Source organism: Cygnus olor, chromosome 7 (assembly GCF_009769625.2).
Source record: "Cygnus olor isolate bCygOlo1 chromosome 7, bCygOlo1.pri.v2, whole genome shotgun sequence".
Classification (NCBI taxonomy): domain Eukaryota; kingdom Metazoa; phylum Chordata; class Aves; order Anseriformes; family Anatidae; genus Cygnus; species Cygnus olor.
The window spans coordinates 21,310,043-21,332,239 of record NC_049175.1 but is presented as its reverse complement, the minus strand read 5'-3'; the positions used below and the strand labels follow the sequence as shown (position 1 = coordinate 21,332,239).

At 34.8% G+C, this 22,197-nt stretch overlaps 1 protein-coding gene across 8 annotated transcripts in view; it reads right to left on the bottom strand.

The window, feature by feature from the left end:
* MYOF (myoferlin) overlaps positions 1-22,197 on the bottom strand; it is a 70,132-nt gene that overhangs the window by 22,654 nt on the left and 25,281 nt on the right. For 6 of the 8 annotated variants that reach the window (XM_040563418.1, XM_040563417.1, XM_040563413.1 and 3 more), the window contains 21 exons: positions 21,857-21,919; positions 21,697-21,747; positions 20,128-20,158; positions 19,528-19,643; positions 18,287-18,413; positions 17,432-17,535; positions 16,446-16,514; positions 16,289-16,332; positions 15,363-15,445; positions 13,254-13,292; positions 11,420-11,544; positions 11,032-11,148; positions 10,507-10,684; positions 9,539-9,663; positions 8,911-9,017; positions 6,630-6,822; positions 5,483-5,638; positions 4,331-4,462; positions 2,768-2,931; positions 1,018-1,132; positions 787-892 (listed from right to left, as the gene is read on the bottom strand). In XM_040563418.1, the coding sequence (XP_040419352.1) occupies positions 787-892; positions 1,018-1,132; positions 2,768-2,931; positions 4,331-4,462; positions 5,483-5,638; positions 6,630-6,822; positions 8,911-9,017; positions 9,539-9,663; positions 10,507-10,684; positions 11,032-11,148; positions 11,420-11,544; positions 13,254-13,292; positions 15,363-15,445; positions 16,289-16,332; positions 16,446-16,514; positions 17,432-17,535; positions 18,287-18,413; positions 19,528-19,643; positions 20,128-20,158; positions 21,697-21,747; positions 21,857-21,919 (2,245 nt within the window). The remainder of the gene's footprint in view (positions 1-786; positions 893-1,017; positions 1,133-2,767; positions 2,932-4,330; positions 4,463-5,482; positions 5,639-6,629; positions 6,823-8,910; positions 9,018-9,538; positions 9,664-10,506; positions 10,685-11,031; positions 11,149-11,419; positions 11,545-13,253; positions 13,293-15,362; positions 15,446-16,288; positions 16,333-16,445; positions 16,515-17,431; positions 17,536-18,286; positions 18,414-19,527; positions 19,644-20,127; positions 20,159-21,696; positions 21,748-21,856; positions 21,920-22,197) is intronic. The other 2 variants (XM_040563415.1, XM_040563414.1) reach the window with 1 other exon arrangement.

Here is a 22,197-nt window from a genome sequence, read left to right as displayed (position 1 = left end):
ACCCATGGCAGGGGGGGGGTGGAACTGGGTGGTCTTTATGGTCCCTTCCAACCTAAGCCATTCTGTGCTTCTATAATACTGAAACCTTAAATGCCCAATAGCTAGAGAATGATCTTCTCCAACAGATGGCATTTTATGTGCTCTTGCAACTCCAGCAGCTTGGCTTTTAAATAAACAACAATTTGAACTCTGATCATAAATATGTAAGAATTGGTGAAACTGTTACTTTATTTTGGCTCTGCATGTTAGAATTCAATTGCCAGGTATCTAGGACTCTGATTTTTACTGAGATTGATCTCTTACTAAAATGTTGCTGCAGAACTCTATCAGAGGTTCCAGTTCCATGAGTACTCTTCGATAAATAAAAATCCTCTAAATAGTTTGCTATGAAGGATAGACTGCTTTTTCCTGTTGCTGTAGAATCCAAGTTATGGTCTTATGAGGTTGTTTACATTGCAATTTCCTAAGTTGGTAACAGTTTTAATTTAGTGTAAGTAACAAGCATGTAGAAGTCACAGCAAAACCATGAAACTTCTTTCAAACGGGGATAGGTTCTATTTCCAAGTACATTGTTTATACATCCAGCTTTCCAATGTGGAACCTCTCATGTCAGTAGACCATTGTTCACATTAGCCTTTTTACTTGCTTAATTTTTCACAGCTTTTGACTCAAAACTCTCATCTGCTGCTGCAGTCAAAACCAGTGTACAGCTTCTTAGATTATATGATACGCTCTCTAGTAGACACTTACAAATACATTACATAGCATATGAACAGTAAATCTTACCATGCTCATCCACTGCTCGATTTAAATCTGATTTCCAAGCATCATCTTCCCACATCCATCCAAGAGGACATATGAACTCACGTGGTGGTGGAGCCTTTTCTCCATTCTTTTATGTAGATAAAACACAACAGTTCTGTGCTTTAATAGATGAAATACACTGTGTAGCAAATCATAGAACTCCTTCTCTTAAACCTTCTTTTTCAGTGAAAAGTATTAATTTATAAATCTCACCACATCTGTGTAACTCTCTTCGGCTGCTTTCCATTCCCCTCCTGGATAGCGACTCTCATTTTCATACACTTCGTCAGTAAACTCAGTATGACCAGCATCAGCTTCAGTCAACAAACTGCAAGCTCAAAGTAAATACAGTATTACAACAAAAATATTTAAGCAAGCTACAAAGAATATATAGAAACAATGTATATTCTGGAATTCTGGATTGTCCATCTTTGCTGAGGTCTGTTTATATAGCAATAGGAGGAATGCTACTCATGAGCAACTAGCAGGAGTGTTTAACTGCTGTAGTATTCAGGATCTGTTTTGAACACTTCTTGGAAAAAGTAAATGTATCATACATTTAAATGCAGGGAAAAACAAACTGCATGACAGCTACATGCATTTCTAATTTTTATGTAAGTACGCACTAAAATTGGGCAGCGTTATTAATTTTATCCTCTTTCTACTATTGACAAGGTGAGTAATCCATTGGCTAATACTTTTCTAACTTGCAAGTAAAATAAATGAGAGAACATTAATTTACACAAAATAGTCTTTGTTTCCACTTGTGATTAACTGGGATTCAGAAAGCACTAAAATACGTTCCGAAATGCCATCTGCTGTTCAAATAAGGCCATGCAGATTATTGCCCAATAAAAACAGGTATGAAGCATAAACATACTTGAGCATTTTAACAGTAGTTTCCTTCCAATTATTTGAGAAAATGTGCTATTGCTTTTATTCATCTCGGACTATTCATTGAAATAACATGAAAATAAATACATCCATACCTACAAACGCACGTGATTTTAAAGTGGATCAAATAGCACACATTTTCCTGCAGAGTGTTCCTATAACAGCTGTCCCGTGTATTCCTTACCATCAGAACAAGAATTAAAAATGGAGTGAACCTTTCATTTTAAGAAAAAAGCATCTTTTTGGAGGCTGGATTTTGTTTTTTAGACAACTTGTTTACCCAGTCCACTTTAAAGTGTGGCAGTGCAAATGGCTGAACAGGCGCAATTTAGGCATTGAAAACTTCTGACTGAGCGAGACCGAATCTGCTGTAGCTGGGGAGGACAGAGACCTCATGAATGAGATCTGCCAGGAGAGGAAGAGTCATATGGCGCCACAGCCTTGGGCTCTGAAAATAACCCCTGCCTTAAGTCACTCTGAGAAATCACTTGCGACTTGTTGTTTAATACGGGCCATGGACCTTTGCAACATTTAGCGAAATAAACACAAAAAATCATCTATTGTACGTGAACAACCATGCAAATACTATAATAGTGTTGATACATTGGCCTCAGATTTATACCAGATGTCTGAGTTAAGTTTCTATCTATGGAAGATCAATCTACCTAAGGGTCTTATCTGATACCTTCTCAGCAGGACATGAGAACCTCACACAAGTGATCCTCACAATAGCTTTCTAGGCAAAGACAAATATTATCCATTATTTTAAAGATGGGGCCCTGAGACACTGGGAATATAAAAGCAATACGCCTGTTATCACGTGAATACTTTTAAAATGTAACCTGGTCCTAGGAAGTAGATTCATTCTTTTTGTCATGTGATTTACTTTTTTAAAACATTATAGTATCTTTAGAGTTATTACATGGCTTTGACTATTGGCTGCCTTTTGCTGTCCTAAAAAGTTCAGCTTAAAAATCTCCCAGTGAAGAAAACAGAGAGGGGATGTTTTCCTCTACACTCTGTGGTCAACTCCTTTATTCCCGCTTGTATAAAATTAAAAGAATCTGACCTTCTTTCAGGATCAACCATCCATTCTCCTTCCCAGTCCCAGCCCTTTGGGGGTAGAAAATATTCTCTTTTCAATTTGATTTTTCCTGTGACATCAGAAAACTTGTGGCGACCAACAAGTCCTGAGGTACCCCACTTTCCAAAAAGAAGAGCCTGATTTTCATACTGTTTGAGAATAAAGAATAAAACAGTACTTTAGGAACAACAAAGAGATTTTAGAAGGAAAAAAAAAGATGTATTACATCACGTTACATGTGTTACAATTGAAACATTCTACTATATATTTTGTTTCTCTGAAGTGAAGTATTTCCTTCCCACGTTTCCCTGCACTACCTTCATTAATTTCCTCCTTTGATTTTCTCCTATGTTGTCTTACAATGATTCCCTTGCTAAACTACACTATCTTTTCAATTTAATGCATCTCTACAGCTACAGTCAAACTCCCCCCAAACTAAAGGCTTGTTAATTCTTTTACATTATTCAAACAAAAGTTTCTTCCATTCCCTAAATGTATGATCCTCTCATTCTTTTACATCTCAAACCTCCTCCTATTTATACTCTCTTCTTTTGTAACATGCCAAACTGAAAATAACGGTCAGTCTTATTACGGAAGTTACTGGGGAAACAATTCCGATGTCAGCACAGGTTATGTAGCATATTTCCCTTTCTGCTAATGGTATTATTCCTAGTTTTTGATGGTCTTGAGTTTTCTGCTTTTATCACTACAAAAATTTTGGATTGCTGTATTAAGAGGAAAAAAAGCGGTATTACATAGCCTCTTAAACCCCTACACTTAATAAAAAATGGCTTTGAAAATCCATTGCCTATTGTAAATTACTTACTATAGAACGACTAAGTATTTTAAGTATAGGTGTAATGGTGGCACAAGCCTCTGTAAAAACGCCTTGTTTCATCAACTGATATAGATTACATGTGCCATTAGGCAATGAGGCAGAGAATAGATGCTTACAGCTTATTATCATAGAAAATATGTATTATATGTGAGACTGCTTCAAGTATTTTTATTCCAATTTTTGTTAGCTTTTACCATTGACTTATGATACAGTCTTTTGTCAGCAAAATCTACTGCATTTGACCAGTTTTTCATGTAACAGTCAACTTTTGATAAATTTTCTGCTCCTACAAAAGAACCATTATTAAAAAAAAACAAACAAAACACTTGTATCCGTGTATCATTTGTAGAGAATTGAAGTAATTAATATAGAAAGTTATTCGCATGCCAAAACATTATGTTCTAGATCTCAATCTTAATTACACTGATACCAATCTAAAATAAGCATTTTGAAATCACCAGAGTTATCCAGATTTTCACCTGATTAACCAGTTCAGAATCTGTTCTACTGAAGTTCACCTGGTAGGCACAATGACCTTGATCATTAATTGCCTTTAATGTGGTCTACTTGTTTCAGTGCTTTTTTCAGGATAATAAATCCTACTCTCCCTTTCTGCCAAGCACACAAAACAATTTCAGAAGAGCTCAAATTTCACTGGATTCCAGAAGTTCATATCCAAGTTTCATGTAAGAAAGCAATGACAGACATACCATTTCTGCAAAAACACTGAACGTTCCCTCTGCAAAGCTATTGAACTTCTTTTCAACTGCACTCAGTCCAAGCCAAATGTTAATTCGCAACTCCACAGGCATTTTGACATCTTTAGTCTTGTCCTGTGGGTACTGGCACACACACACAAGGTTATTCTTTGTTATGTTATGCAGGTATTGTAGCTTTCAGTAAAATATGTACAATAACACAGAAATATGAGTAATAATACATGATTTACTGATCTCTTCCTGTACTGCATCTCCTCCAAAGGAGCTAATAAAATGGTTCAGGAAGAAGACATTCTTTAAACGGTACCTCCCCGGGACATGTGAAAACCAAACACAGTAACCGTTAGTATCATCCCTGTTCCTGTATATCCCCTCCCAAGTTTCATCCAGTAATGAGTTTTCCAATTGAGATGGCAACTTTAAATTTTAGTTTTTTTTTGTCTGGAGAGTCTAGAAATGCAGCAGGTAGTCAGAATGGTTCACCAAACTTAGAAGCAGTGCATCATAACACACGTGATTAAGGGTCCTGCATAAGATCATTAAAATATGGACTTATCTGCAGTGTAACTAGTAGTACATTAACAAACTCTAAATGCTATTGTTCCACAGTCAGATTGCCTTTTTTCTGGTCAAGCTCATACCACTTAGAAACAGTATCAATTAACTGGAGAAAGGCACTCCTATTCAAGAATAAGACTTAATGCAGAGAGATGTACCAAGGAACTTCTGAGTGTAGACATGCTCTACAGTACATGCAGAAAAACATACAAAACTTTGAATAGGTTTATGGAACTTCTCTGACTTACACTAATTCTTCCCTCTGAAAGTCTCCATTCACGTCCAACCCAAACCCACCAACTCCAATAGCACTTTAAAAGCCCTATCAAAATTCTGAGCTTCTCCAAAAAAGCATCACAGTTAGGGGCCAATGACTGTTCTAACTCTGGCTTATGACAAAGTTTACATTACAATTTATGTGATTTGTTGAAGAAACTATATGCATTTGGCTTTTATCTGCTCAGAATTTTGATACCTCATTGTTCAGAATTTGCTTGCATGTTCCACGTGCACGTCACACAACACTGCAGTTCAGGGAGTTAAAGCTACAAAATGATTTTGAGAAAAAAAAAAAGAAAAAAGTACCTTTAAGAAGATTGTTTGGGTCTTTCCACAATATTTACCAGATGATTCAGGGCTTGTGGTGGAATACAGCACTTGGTGTGCAGGAACACGAGCATAAGCCAGTCTTTTCTCCCCTCGGATCATCCATATGATTACATCAGGCATACTGTTTTGTGGCTGTGGATTATTTGCGTGGAAAAGAAAGTAAAAGTTGGTAATTAATAGGAAGTTAAACTAACCTAATGCTTAGACAACAGAAACGTAGACTGGTTATGGTCAAACGGATCTCCCATTTAAGAATCAATACTAAACATGAATTAATGATAAATGGAGGAAATTGTTTTACTTTGCAAGTAATGCAATACATAGTTCTGGAACAATCATTGAAAATACCATTAAGATTGCTGGAAAACAAGATGCTCTTGTTAAGAGATTTATTTCCTACATCTTTTGAAATTTTATCTAGAAATATGCTGTGACCCAATTCATTTACAGTGACCGATTCCAATTGCTAAAAATTTGGCTTGATGTGGTACACATTTAAATGCTTGTAATGCTTGCATGCTAAGGGTAGATGATCTTAAGACTTTTAGCAGAAGACAAATACTACTTTTTTTTTTCTGCAGCGTTGTCCACACCTTTGTACACTACCTTCCAAATGAAGTTTTTTTTAAATAAAAAAATCAAAGCAGAAATGACAAAGAAAAAACAAAATATTTCTATAATGTCATGAAAACCAATTATTAGAGAGCATAACACAGATGTTTAAGACTTAAGACGTTACTGAAAATTCAAAAAACTGTTAGAAGTTATGAGCTGCGGAAGTACTACATATATCCTACAGTTCCCGAACCAGCAAGGTGACTTGAAAATCTGGAGGAAAATAAAGGGCAAAATACTGCTGCCTTGTACAGGTAAGAGTCTATTCTAATTCTACAAGTCAGTGGTTACTTCCCAACATACATTCTCAGTGAAGTTGGATAACAATCAAGAACAATACGTTCAAGTAAATCCTAATTACAGAGGCGCACATATTTACTTTCACAGCATCTAAAATTTCTGTTCTAAACAGAGGGGATATTGCTTGATCAGCAGTGAACATCACACCAGTTTGTGTTGGATGGCTACTTCTAAACTACCTGAATCACTGATGTTGTATAGTACTAACCTCTTCACTCAGTTGCAGTAATTTATCCAACCAATCCTCAATTTCTGTCAGAGTGGCTTTCACATCAGTAGCTTCATTTCTCATCCTTGTTGCTGCTTCTCCAATCTGTTTGAGAGACTTCAGGCGCAGTTTTTCTATCTGAGTGTCAAGGACTGTAATATTAGATTTGCCTTCTATGAGGGGAAATGGTTTACTAAAAAGAAAAATTATTATCGTGGTTAATAATCTAAGTGGATTTTATTTAGCCATACACTAAATGTAGACATGCATAAAGCAGCAAGAGATTGAGTGCTACTATTTTCTTTGATTGAAAACCACAAGAATTAGAAATGTCTCTGCATCTATTTCTGCAGAGATTTCCAACTGACAAAGCATTTACAGTAAGCAACGGAAATGCTGTGCTTACCTAGGAAGCATGAATATAAAATAGCTTGAGGTTTATGCTTTAATGTATTTTTTGCTAACCAAATCAAGCAAAATCCATTTCCCTGTATATGCAAATCAGAAAATTGTCTCAGAACGTACACCTGAATGAGTTCCTTCAGACCAAGATTAGGATCTTTTCTTTCACTGAAATGTAAATTCTCAGAAATTCAATATAAAAATACAGCTTGTATTTATGATTATGAGAGCTGTCCCTTTGGCAACAAAATGTGGAAAAACTCTAAAACAAATCCATGACACAGAACTTTCAGTCACTAGAGGGCAGAGTACACTTTTTTTTTTTTTAGTTTTTTTTTTTTTTTTTGAGGTGGTGGTAGTTTGAGGAAAAGGCAGCTTTTCAAAGACCAATGACTGTATTCCTTCAATAGATTTCATTAAGAGGTCTTTAATATGATGATTAAAAAAACAATTAAAAAAATCCAGAGACACTGCCAAGTTTGGAAAGGATGATACTCCTTTGACCTAGTTTTAATAACAAGTCATGTATTTCTGACTGACTCCGGAAAACCTTATTACTGACTGTTGCACTTACCAGTATAGTTAGTTCTGCTAATCTGAATGCAAATGCTACCTGCCCTGGGTTAAAGTATTTACACTTGATTCAAATGTACCAGATCAGAACTTCCAGAAAATCATCACATTTCAGGTTTAAATGGTGCACTGAAAACTCAAACTCCTACTCTACTTAAAACTTTAACATGACAAAGAACATTTTTCATGAATTCAACCCAGGGTATTATACCTTTGGGACAGCTTTCATGTGTTTCCTGAAAACACCATAAAGGGCACCATATCCTGCAAACAGTAGGAAGCTAATGTGGTTGATACATCTGGGTGCTAATGCTATTTAATAAAATAATAGCCTGAATAACAGTGCAGACATGTCAGAAGATGGCATGTTATAACTGACACAAGGCCTCGAGTTCCTACATTCTCTAGATGGCTCCATGCAACAATAGTTTGCCCTTCACATTTTGCTTTCCTAAAGTATGTCAGTTCTTTCTCTGATTTTTCTGTATGAAAGCATGCATTCTATAGAGTTACTAGTTTATATTTTGACATAAGCTTTCTATAATAAAATTCTTTGCTAATGTATATCAGCTTCCATTGCATTTGCTTTTTCCTATGTTCATTTTTGTTTTGGCTCTTCAGCTTGATGAATTAGTTCTCTCATTTCATGTTTTTTGCTTTTTTCCTCTAATGAATAATAACCGGTCTTTCATTTTTCCTTACCTTTTCTCCTTCTTTTTCTCATACAATTCCTTCCTTCCTCCTTTTAAACCCTAGGTGGCAACTCGTATTGCCTTCTCTGACCACTCCCATACATACATACAGACATGTTGACTAAAGGATTACTCAAAAACATCATCTTTATGACCCTTAAGCTCTAAACTGCTTTTACATTTTTTTGTTCTGTGCTTACCAGTAAATAGTGGAATTTCTTCCTTCTTCAGTTTCACAAATAACTTTGAAATTTAGGTAAACAAAATGTACATGAGGAATTCTAAAGGTATGGTGACAGATAGCAGAGTGCCACGATTTCACATTTGCACAATACCTTTTTTTTTTTTGTGTTTGTTTCAAGATACGCTGTTTTACTGCTGTCATTGACTAAGAATGGAGAATTATAAAACTAGACAGATGACTTCACTGGCAATATCTGTGCTGCTTTACTACTTTCAGAGACTTAGAATTGCAGTTTTCAGGTCAGTTCATAGCAGTAATCAGTTTTATAGTCCTTAGAATTTGTTTTCTGACTTAGTAAAGGCAACAGAGAAGATTCCAAGCAGGCCTAGAACGATAAGGCAAGAGATAAAAAAGAACGCGGTACTTTTACCTTATATCTTCTGTAAGTTCATCAATCAGCTTCAACCACATCTCAGCTAATCGGTTTTCAGAAATTTTAGCCTGCATTCCTGATTTTAAGGTGGTTAAGTTGGATTGCTGTGGAATTTTAAATGAAAGGATTTGCACTTACAAACTTCCATTGTGATATTATAGTCAACTCAATTTTTAAGACTTTATTTGATCTCACTTATTTGTATGTATAAATCCCAAATCAAAAAAGACTAAGATGTTCAAACCTGATACATGTTTAAGAGGACTCTGTATATTATTTCACACTGTATTTAACACTATATAGTGTTGCACCTAATTTCCAAATCAATTACAGTTATACAACATTAACATGCCTCTAACTAAGAAGACTTCCTTCCTGTGGGACTTTCCTGCAGATTCAAGCATGAGAGCCTTGGGACTTGCCAGAATACACAACTATGATTAGCAGTGCCATTTGTGGCACAGTTCTATGTTTAATTTTGAATAGGAAAAAATGAATTAAAGAGAAAAAAAAATATGTTCCACAATTTGCTTACAATGTCACTTTTGATTATACCTCTTTATTTTTTATTTTTTTTAAAAAGAGAAAAACAGAAAACCATATCAGCAAAAAGAAAGTTACTTACCAGTCTTTCAACCATATTTAGGATTACATTCACAGGGTCTAATCTATGACTTATGTCCTCCCAAAAGGAAGTCAGCGTTACCACTGGCTTTGTGTTCGCCCATGGCAAATAGTAATAATAATTACCTGGTGTGAAACATCTGTATGTTAGAACTCATGGCAGGGACACATACTGTACATTGTACATGTTGCTCTTTTTTTCACTTATGCACTATAATTCATGATGAATGCACATGCTTGTCCAAACTTATCAAAGGATCTAAATTTTTCAGCCAACACAGCATCTGCTGAATGTTAAGCTTTTACCTCAAATTGTTTCAAATTCAGTGGATTTTTTTAAATCAATAAATCATCTGTTAATATGTTAATTATTCTATTCAGTAACTTACTGACGTTGATAGAAAATTGATGTGCTTCTCTGAAATAAAATATTTAAATAATCATTTTACCAGAGTAAAACTGATCACTTCATTTAATAGGCAGAAAAAAAAATTCCTACTGTTTGCATTTACTAAAACAAAAGTTAAAGCCAAAACATATTTTTCTGTGATCTGGGTAGGTTGTTTTCTCCTAGGCTGCCAGACCCTTGGTTAAAAAGGTAAGTTTTTATTATTTTTTAAATCAGAATGTTCTGATGGTATTTTCCCATCTTAATCCCTAGCTTTTAGATACCTGTAAAATACTGTGATTTTTTTCTTGCCAGTTTTCCTGTCTACATCTAGTGCATAGTTAAAGATCTCACTGAATTCTACAAAAAAATCTTTAATACCATCAGTAGGCTTTGCAGTGTTTATTAACAAAATGTAACTTTTCATCAAAAGCCATGAGGAACCAAGCATTATTTTCTGTCACATTTTCAGTAATTTCTACTGGGGTAAGAACTGTTATTCCAAAGCTAGAGAATAAACACCCTGCACCTTCAAAGAAGGCTTTTACATGGCTTTATCCCCATACCAACAGCATCCTTACCGTCAAAAACAGCACGACTGTACTGAGTTGTTGATGCCAAAGGCTTACAGGTGGTATCAAACTTGTTGCCATAGTTACCAATGCTAACTTCAAACTGGATAGGCTCGCCAGTGTCTTGCAGCATGGTAGCAGAATGAAAGACAGCAGCCAAGCAGAACTTTCGCCTGCGCTGGTATTTCTACAACAAGAACCTTTTTAGTTGTACTGACATATTTCTAAAATAGAATCCACTATCACAGAAAATGGTAATATTTTTTTCAATGGAAATAATGATTTTAATATTTTTGCTAGTTTCTGAGATGTACCAAAAATATATACATTGTATAAAAACATATTGTTTGAGATTATAAAAATGTCTCAACATGCTACCAAGGTCATACATTTTTGTAACCACACCATAAAAAAGCACCTCTTAATTCTAAGATTCAACTCAACTGCTTCAATTTTTAAGTCAAACCATTCTCCAAAACTAACCAGACGAGGCACATCTCCATTACCAACAGTGACAGTAAAACAAGAATTTACCTCTACAACCAGTATGTCATCATTAGGAATCATATCTAACTTTTTATTAACAGGTTTGCTTTCAAGTACTGTTGATAGCTCAACCAGAATTCTCCCTCTGTAAGCAACTCCTTCTCCCTGTAAAATAACGAGACATTTAATCCAGTTTTATAAAATGTAGAGATGCAGATAGTGAAAATCACCAAAACCACTGCTGCTCCTTCAAAAAATACATTAAAAAAGATAATATTATGTCATACTATCTTGCTAATCATAAATACAAATTGTTATTCAAAAAGAAACACCAAAGGTAGCATAATGTGAAACAAACATTAAAATGAATGAATTCATTAATTAAAAATAATTGGGTTTAATCCTTTTATTAAAAACAGTGAATAAAGAAACTGACCTTTCCAAAGTTTAATTCATCATATGGATCTGGAAATCCAGTGTATTCTCTTGGACTTCCATAAAAGTTTAGGTAGCAAGGCCCAAATGTTGGTAAAAAGCCTACTTCTGTTTCTCCAGTGTTTGCTAACAGGAAAACATCAACATTTTATTTTTGTTAATTATCATTCAGAGCCAGAAAAGCAATCACCGTTACTTTGAAACCCAACAGAACAAATGTTAGATATTAGTCAGGTATTAGTTATTAGTGAAGTAAGAACGCTATTTCTGGGTATGCAATATGAATTTAAAGTAGTTATATCAATGACTGTATTTCTTCCTAACTTCCTCTGTCCTTGTACAATATTTACTATATACTACTTCATGCAGTAAAAAACCCCACAGAATAAACAGAACTTCTGCCCCACTCCAAATATCAGGTTTTCATTAATGTGAAAGAGTAGTATACTCTTATGTTAATGGAAAAACATCTCATACAAATAAATGAAACTGAGTAACATGACATTTGCATTCACTTAAGTGCACAGGTCACTGCTGCTCTCGCTAAACAGCTACAATAAAGATGCATACCATATCACAAAAATCTAGTATTTAGCAAAATTAATCTTACTGTTTCTAATGTAGTATACTTTTTTTTCTGTGGTTATACTTCATGGTAAAACAGACTACTGCAGACTCTGTAACTGCTACAACACAGAATACTGCACAAACTAGCGTTTAAATAAGTTAGAATTCATGCAAGACTGAAAGTCTGCAAACTCCGTTAATTCTCAGTTAATTACTATAACAATAAGCTCCATTTTATATCCTATTTTTATTCCACAGCTAAGAAAAGTACTGCATAGTTATGACCGAACAGGAAAGATTCTATATTCTATTTCTTGCTGTTTCCTAACTCATCTTGTTTAAATGATCCCGGTGTAAAAAAAGATCAGAGTCAGGTTCTAAACCTTGCAACATAAATCACTTAGAATAATCTGCAGCGCAATGAATGACACATTTATCACAGCAAAGGATAGCTGAGGTAAGAAAGTGAAAATAAAGGGTTATGCCTTCCATGACTGCCACAGCGACTAACAAGTGACAGAAATGAATAATAAAAATTAATAATTTATGTCATGTCTTGATACAATTTTCCATCAACAAAGACATTTAAAATCTGCAAAACATGAAATAAAGATTTGCACTTCTCTATCTTGCATTCTTTTGCCTTTTTTTTTTTTTTTTAGAAAGCTTATGGTCTCATTACAGAAAGCAATTTCAAAACACTACTTCGATCTTCAATTTAAAATTACTTTATTAAGAAAGAAAAGTTATAAACGAAGTATTTGGGTGGATGAATGTGCTTGTTACCTTTGAACTGCATGTTAACCCACCCATACAGTTACATCGAGCCATCTCTCCACAAGTTGTAACAGAATCAGATTTCATTTTTCAAACTTATACAGCTATCTAAGCATAAGCAAAGCAAGCACTAATTATTTTATGCAGTTATTTACTTCTATAGGACTCTCCAGCTGGAAGCATAGTTTTGATCTCACTGCTATGTTAAAAATTGCAAGCCATTGTTAGAGCACTTTAAAATTGAAGCGACTGCATAGTCAACTCTAAAACACAGCCTGAAGCACCAGCCAAACAGAAATAGTTTCAAACAAGTTCCAGTGCCAAAACTGTTTTATAAAGTTAGCAGTGTTTGATACTTTTTAATAACAATGGCGAATCCCTTCACAATTTTTTTTATTTTATTTTATTTTTTAAGATGATGCGTTTTCTCAAGCAATACTTCTCAGTTTGGGCAATGGAAAGAAAAATCAGTAACAGACCAAGATATAAACCTTCATATGATGAAGCCCCAGTTCCCGAAGATGAAAATTCTATATTATAAAAACAGAAGATGTTACATGACAGGAGACAATAGCATTTAAAAAATAAATACAACCAAAAGCCCTCTGCTTTAAAAATACAGTTGAAGGCCTGAGAAAAAATAAAATTCAATGGGCTAGAATTTTGTTTCCTGATTACAGTAACGAAGGTACTACTTTTCTTGTACCATTTCCAAAGAAAAAAATGAAAAAAGCATATAGCTAACACAAGAGATAACTGTTTTGTTGCCTGTTTCAGATTTGTACAGTCCTCCTCTCCAATTATAAAAAAAATCTTAAGAACATTTCAGAAAACCACTACATTTCATAGCCCATTAGGATGTCCTTATTTACTGAAGACTGTAGACTAGCTCAGCTTCCTAATCCCATTGAAGTCAGAACATGCTTCAAGCGTTGACCTCCTGGAAAGACTATCAACTGTGATTTTATATGAAAACGGCCATTCCAATGTCAGAACTTCAAAAGAGAGAGAATCTACTTAGACTCATAAGCAAGGTATGACTCAGCAGCAGTTCAAGTTACATACTTGTGTGAGTAGCACAAGCGATTTCTTCACAACTGAATTTTCCCCAACAGCCCAGCCCTTCTATCTTTAACTTCTCATTGCCTTTTTCTATAACCTTTGCTTTTGCCTCTGGTTGTGTGTGGGATACACAAAAACAATGTTTGCACAAAGTTGTACTTTCAACAGAAAATACTTCGAACGGGACTGGATTATAAGCTTGCAGTTATCTGACTGAAAATACAGTTCCATCTGATAAGATAATTAAATACCTGCTCAAGTCATTGCAGGATTGGAGCCACTCCTTTTGTTTTTAAACTCCTGACATAGCTACCAACTCAAGGACAAACTAGTCTGTTTTCAGACAACATGCACATATCATATGGGTTTCATAAACACAACAGAAAAAACAGTAATTTAGATCCTTATTGTGGAAATGGTTTTGAGTCAGTGTCCTACAAGCTAATGTACACATATAAATAAATGTTAAGTCTGTTTAACCATGTCAGTATGTATGGACACCTAATATGCCATACTATGTATATTAAAAAGACAACACAATTTTCTTCTGGCAAAGTAACACAATCATTGTCATGGAGCTGGCTCAATTGTATGAAAGATCCTGATATAAAAATAAGATGGGGTTATAGAAGTAGATCACCAAGAAATTATTAATAAAACATTCACAACATTGTATTAGAAAAATAACAGGAAATGTATTTAATATTTCCCAAAAATTGCCTAACAAAATTTGTTCTCTTGCAGTTAATCAGTTCTGCCTTTTAATCTTTATGAAATTACAAATCTAGTCACCTAAACTGAAGCATGTAAGCTAATTCTCTGCAATCATAGTATTGCAGACATTCCATTAGTTCATTGAAGCTATTAAAACAAGGGCTACTTAATAGTTATGTGGAGCATTCATATGATGAGAGGCAGTGGCAATTTATATAAAGCTGCTGATCAAAGCAGTGACTGAACCGACTCCTCCTCCCCTCCCCCCACCCCCCAACATCTGAAAGCAGTACAAAGGAAATGAGCAGATGGTTCTACATCATTCCTGCAGGCTAACTACTCAGGAACATTCTCCTGTTTTTAGGTTCTCTGTCTGTAGCACAGACAGACTTATAAGGTGGCAAAAAAAAATCTTGTCTGCTAGTGCCCAATGAAGTAGTGATTATGAAACAGTAACTCTGGATTGTAAATGTTGTAGTAAGAATCTTAGTAAATGTATGCATCTCACTAACGGCACAGAGATTACATGGTTTTCTGAAGTTGGGAAAGAACTGGTTTGCAAACTTGATTGATTGATTACCTTTATAAATAAAACTGATTTTTGAGGTAGTTACTGCAATTTGATGATGATGTGGTTTAAATGTTAAAGTTTTACTACCTTGAAAAGTCCCACTATATGTTTTCTATGTGCATTGTTTTGAAAACTCTGGAAATAGACTATCTTGTTGCCACAGAACTGAGAAACTATTGGAAACTATATTTTCTTAGGAGCACTGACCCTTGCTATTCCTAATAACACAAGAGAAGATAGCTGAATCAGTTACCTTCAACTTCTCCTCCAGAAGAAGCAATTTTTGAGAGACTTAAATATGTTGTTCCTACTACATCATTTTTTGTAAGACGATCCCTACAAAAAGAGAAAGATTTTAGTTAAACATAATGCTGGCCATCCTACATAGACGCAAGACAAAGGCACTCCAAGATGGTATATTCACATTTTATATCACTTGGAATGCCTTAATATTACTAACTGAAGGTATTTAATTGATAGTTACAAAAGCGAGTTGTATCATGAGGAAGTCACGTGAAGTACTGTAAAACTCTTTAAAAACCTGGTAGAATTTCAGTAACCAACCTAGGAGCTCTGTTGAAAAAAATCATTTGCTTCTCAGGAGTACAAGTAGTCAGCAATGTGCAAAACAGAGCCCTGTGATATATTCTGCCTTTTCCCCAGAACTATGCTGAATAAGTACACTCAGATATACAGAAAGAATAGCAACTCTGTGGCTTACTAGTATTTGAACCACCTAAACCAGAACTCAAAGTATGCTTAATGTTCTGAATAGCATTCAACAATACATGAATAGGAAGATGATATGAGCAAGACAAATGTTTACAGAAGCAGACATTTGAGTTTTACTTTAAAATATAATGGAATTAAATTTTTTTAAAAGCATTAATGAACTAGTTAGTGGGCACAAAACTAAGAAAGAAAACTGACAAGTGCATGTATTAGAAACATTACATTATCACCTAACTAGCAATAGCGCTCAGTGCTCACTGTACAAAAGTAACAATACTCCCATATTATGCTAATCACACCTATTGTAAAGAAACCATATTATTAAAATTACTTAAACACTTGTTTATATACTCTTGTAGATTGAGACTCCAACAACACCTGACTCAGAACCAGACTTCACTTAATATAATTTATCTTGTCTAGTGCTTTGATTAAGTCATAACTCACCAGTCAACAACTGCAAGCTTTATTTTCTCACACATTGAAGGAAACTGAAAAAAGCAATGATAATAAAACAACCCATTACTTATTTCAATTCTGTAATGTTAATGCCCTGGATTCCAAAAGAATGCCCATTTTCTAAAGAAATGAGAAAAAACCTGACCTTGACTTGAAGATAAATAATTTGGTTCCACTCTGGGTTAGCATTTTTCTCAATTATGTTTGTGCAAACCTAAAAAATAAAAATCAATTATATAGCACATCAAAGATAAAACAGACAGAAAAGCATATACTAGCTATGATTTAGGATCATTCGTATTCTAATCAGTGAGGGAATAGTAGTTAACGATGAATGCTGAGAGGTTTATGCTCCAATCAGCTTTCATTTGGTAAATACTGCTAAACTGACCTACATATACAATGTTAATGACTATTAGACGGAAAATAAAATTTTGAAACTGTGTTTAAACTTGAGGCTGGAGTCACCTTAAAAAGAAAAAAACTTGTTATTTCTACTAGCTACAACAAAGATGCTTTCACACTAGTACTTATCTCTTATCACAGCAGAGAAGTAAGACGCAGGAATGACTTGATTCCAGATTATTTTATGTAGATTTTAGAAAGGATGAAGAACATACTCTATGGGAAAGACTATATTAATTATCGGTAATGTCTGCTGAAGATTCCCTGTGTTTACTGGGGGTGTTGACCTGATTATATAACATAATAAAGGACTATCATTTTTCCTCTTGAAGACTGTCTAGCTATGAATATAGGCTGTGCAATTGGGCTTCAGCTCAAATTTGGCATTCTGAGGAGCATATTCGTCATAAAATGCACAAATGCTGTTAACCTGTCCAGAAAAATCTGCACCATCAGTTACAAAAACTGATCAGGAACAACCAGTAGGTAAGCAATCTGGCATACATGATTTCCTAGCATTTAGTCATACATTCCTTTTATTAGTCATCAACTTTGCACCCATTCTACTATACCTCATAAGTTTGTCCTCATTCTACTAAGTGAACTTTAGGGCTAATACTTTTTTATTTCCATAATTTAAGTAAGCTTAAAAATGTATATTGGCATATAAATTCTGTTCTCAGGAGTATGACTAAAATAAAGTGATTCAGGTATTTACTCTATTACCTTTTTTCCAGCAAAGGAAACTTCTACAAAGGGATCCACCAGGTTTTTCTTGTCTGCTTCTCCTCCAAATATTTCCTTGACAGTCTGTGCAAAAGCATCATCCACTGCACAGAAGTTTCAAAACAGAAATAAGTGTTTATGCTTTTTTTTTTTTTTAATTATTATTATTATTATTATTTTAAACTTGCCATAGCTATCCCACCAAAATCAACCAATTTACAGATCTAGGTAGAGTGAAGTCTAATCTGGTGAACAAAGTCGTGAAGAGTAAGAATCTACCAGTGAAAATGGAGAGTTTAGGCTTTGGTGAAATTTCAATAATATAATCTTTGGAAACATCCTAAGGAGTGCTAATGTGCTCCTGAATTTAGGGGCATAGTTGTATTTGAAAAAATTTACTCAAGTACCTGTAGACACAGTCACTTGTCACAGATAAAGGGGAAAAATCATGCTAAGATGGATGAAACTGAAACATGCACTATATACTCAAACTAGACATGCACAGAACATCCAGCATACCTGGATCATCTGGACTCGAATGTTAACTTCTGTGATTGGGCATAGTCTAATGAAGATGACCACTACTTGAAGCTATGTGGCCCACTCAGCAACAGAGGAACATTACTCATCTAGTGTGTAACATTAAATTATCCATTACAAGAATTAAGTAGACTTACTGAGTATTACCAAAGAGCTTGAAATAGGCTACTTAAACCATCACAGAATTATTGGCTCAAATAATAATGTAAAACACTCAAGATGTATTATGTTCATGAAATGTTTCCAAACAGCTATCACATGTATTTCTAATGGCAATCAAATACACCAATGGACAAGTAATAAGAACTGATGTACTTTGTGGAATATCCTCAGCTCTGTAGATTTTGAGAAGGAAAGTGACCCATCGAAGTGCAATTCCAGCTGGTAATAACAGATTGCTCTCCACATCATCGCTTTCATTATCTCTTTCCCTTTTTTCAACCTGTTGGGAGATATATTGGCACATAGTATCTGGTATGTAAGAAAGACGGAGTAATCTACAGATTTAACGTGATTTGTTAAACTGGTGCCCATAATACCTTACAGGTAGAAGACTGTGTCAGTTTCATTATAAAGAATGAGACTTCATTGAATTATCAAACTATAAAAATTAATTCTACTCAAACTATTTTATTTATATTTTAATCTCTATGCTATTCAACTGTAGAAGCCTACTATAATAACACTTCTAAAAACATCATCTGATGATCAATCATTATTGCACTCATAAATAAGGCCAACTTTGTGCAATTTTCATACCCACCTCAAGATGAATATTGTGGTAAGGAATCTTACCATAATTAGAAAATACATACAATTCTGATATAATTTACCAAAACTTACTGCTTCCTCCTTTAGAAACAAACAGGAGATCAAAAATGTCACCACAAATAGCTACAAATATCCTTGTGATGTCAAGAATCATGAAGACAGCCTGACCTCTAAAGGTCCCTTCCAAGCCAAAACATTGTATGATCCTATAATATTGAAGGAGGAGGATATATTCCATGGTGGTAGTGACATTACATTTAACTAAGGAGTAGCAGAATGTAAAAATCTTAAGCAGGAATAACAGCAGTATTGGAACTACAGACAACAGTCAAGTGAGAAAAAAGTCACACAGAGAGGGCTTATTTTTACCTTGACAAGACAACAGTTAAAAACTGAATTGTTAAAAGCAGTAGTTACTTTTAACAATCATATGCTTTCCTATACATCAAAGTAATTCATGCCTAAACTGTAATTATTGATGGGCCTGATTTTCACCTGGTAAGTATTAGGAGCTTTCTGGTTCTCGGGTTTCTCTGCAGGCTCGTCTATATTACACAGTAGTTGAGACATCCCTGAGTTAGTCCTGGAACTGATATCAGTATGCTGCTCAGCCTGATTAGATATGCTAAGAGGAATTACGTATTAGCTTGCAAGCAACATCAGGCTAACACATCTGTGCTTCTTCCAGGACATGGAAGTTACATACTGCTTACAGAGGAACATGTGAGGGGGAACATGAATTATCAAGGGTGGATAAAGAAGAAAAGCACATAAATCAAACTTACTGGTGGCTCATCTCCAGTTCCCAGGACAAACATGCTAACTTTCATATAGCCTTTAGCTCCTGAGCTTGTATCCTCAGGATCACTCAGCAAAAGCCATTTTCTCATAACTGCATGGCCTGAAATGAAAGTAAAACACCCCTAGTAACATCCATTAAATAAAGACAGAAATCAATGTCAAAGCCAACTGCTCCAAAAAGCCTACTTTATCCTACAACTAATTATTTTAAAAATTTATCCTAAGACAGGTCTGAATACCTCTATTCAAAACAGGAAATCTAGCGGTGTTAAAACATTAAGTGGCATGCTATTTCAGTGACACAATTTACAAATACTTTTGCATCATCTTTCTATTTTTTTTTGGTCTTTGATACCAAAGCTAATATCCAAATTTTATGTGCTTGTTCTTCATCTTGAAACCATTGAAAGGAATTACATATTGTTGGATTTTTTTTTGTTTATACTTTAAGCAGCAATTTCAACTTTCCATTTACTTACATTTTTACTTCAGAAATAGTAATGGAAATGTTTCAATTCCAAGTTTCAAGAACTCAAGCACACCTTTTCTTCTAGGAAAGAAGCTCTGAAGTAGCTGTTACTTACCAGGTTCATCATAAACATAGCCAATGTCAATCTGCAATAAAGATCAAAGGCATTATATCGGAAGAAACACCAGAACAGGAAAATGCTAGGCAAGTCCTCCAAACTTTTTCAAAAGCTTGTCACAAACAAGAGAAAGTTTACATAGCATATTCTTGGGATGAGAAAGAGAAAATGCTGTATGTTTACAAAAAAGGAATTCTGAATGGGTAGAACAATCAAGAAGAAAATGCAATAAAAGATGGACGCAAACTAACAGCTTGCTCCTTCCTTCCTCAGATCCCCAGCTTTCCCATTTATTGGAGACAGAAGATGGGGCTAATTACTTCTTCTTGAACTCCCTATGGTCCTCCATTATTTTATGTTCATACAGGCTTTTCAGACATCTTTTTTCCCCCCTATCTCCTTCTCAGCATCTCACAGTTCAGTTGCAGAAATTAAGCTTTTTTTTTTTTAAATGAGTAATTTAATTTCTCTTTTATAAAAGATGAGCAATTTTTTCCCCACTGTGTCAAACCTGGACATGATTGCACATGTACCCCTACTGTATTGATTGTATCAGGTTTCAAACACGTTTAGGAATGCAAGTATGTTTACGCATGGCAACTGGGCTAATATTCCTTGTGGGTCTGAAAAGGTCATTTTCTAGAGAGAATTCCTCTTGGAGTTTCTTCCTGGAATGCATGTGGGAACAGAAAGCATCTGAATGACATGCTGTCACCTGCCTGTTCTGATTAGTCCTTCAGTCCTTCCTAGAGAAATATACCTGTCTGGATCATTAGAAATTACATGGTAAATAAGCAGCACGGAGCAAAAACAAGCAAGCTGCATCTAGAGAGGAGCACTCTTCCACATGTACATATTTTCATGAAAAGGTGGTCCAGAGATGTACTGAATTTTTGCAGTACAAAATAAGCAGACACAAAAGACAACCAACACCGACACTGGAAATGTTATAATAGGGGATCCCAGAAACTATTACAATTGTCATGTGAATACTTTGTCTGTACTGCCTTAGGATACCTTCAATGGGCAGATGTTCACCTCTCAATAGTGACTGTAATGCATACAAACAAAAACAACCTCACCAATATCATCAGAACCACATAAATTAATTTAAGAAACTTTTCCATGATTTTTACTTAACAAATTTCTGATAAAATGACCTTTCCACATCACTTGAGAATGTGCATCTTTATGCTGCCATGTGCATTCCTATTCTGCCTAATACAATTATTTCTGCAAGCCCTACCTCATACCAAATAATCACCTTGTTACTTTTCAAGTGAAACATTTACCTTTTGGAAAATACATTTTTTCTCTTGGATACAAGTGAGAGAACTTGGTATATAAACCACAATTTTCTTTAACAACAATCATCTACTCAAATAAGAAAACTGATTATCAGTGGTTAGAACAAACGGTCTCTAGCATAACAAGCAAGACATCACTAGGTAATCTTTGGCCCCATGCTAAAAGCTGTATAAATTTAAACATTTAAAACACGAACTTTAAAAATTTCTCTCATTTTCTTTAATTTAGTCAAGATAGGGAAGTTGGTTTCATACCCACCTTAAACTCTCCCATTAGACAGTCTGCTCGTAGAGAATAAGAATCATACACCTATAAAGATAGATACGAAACAGGAATGCTCCTAAACTTCACAGTGAAATGGCCAGACAACCCCATATGCATCCAGCAGCCCCTTGGAACATGCACCATTTTTTCTTACCCGAATGCTAATTGTTTCATCAAGCAATTCTAAAGGAGTCATGTGGACATTGTAGAAAAATAGCTGTTAAAGTTAAAACAAAAACAAAAAAACATTTTGAAACAGAAAATGCATCACATAACTCTCTCAATAGAAAATATGAAAACATGATTTTAAAAGGCTTGTGAAGTATGCCTGCTAAAATACTATCAGCCTGCCTCCTTGTTGGAAACATTATCTGATAATTTAGTGCAGAATTAAAAACTGAACTAGGTAAACAAACTTAGTATAAAATAGAAGACAAAGTCAAGACTTCCATTTGAAAGAACGTAGTAGTAGGTATAGTCCTGTCGTAAGCTTTC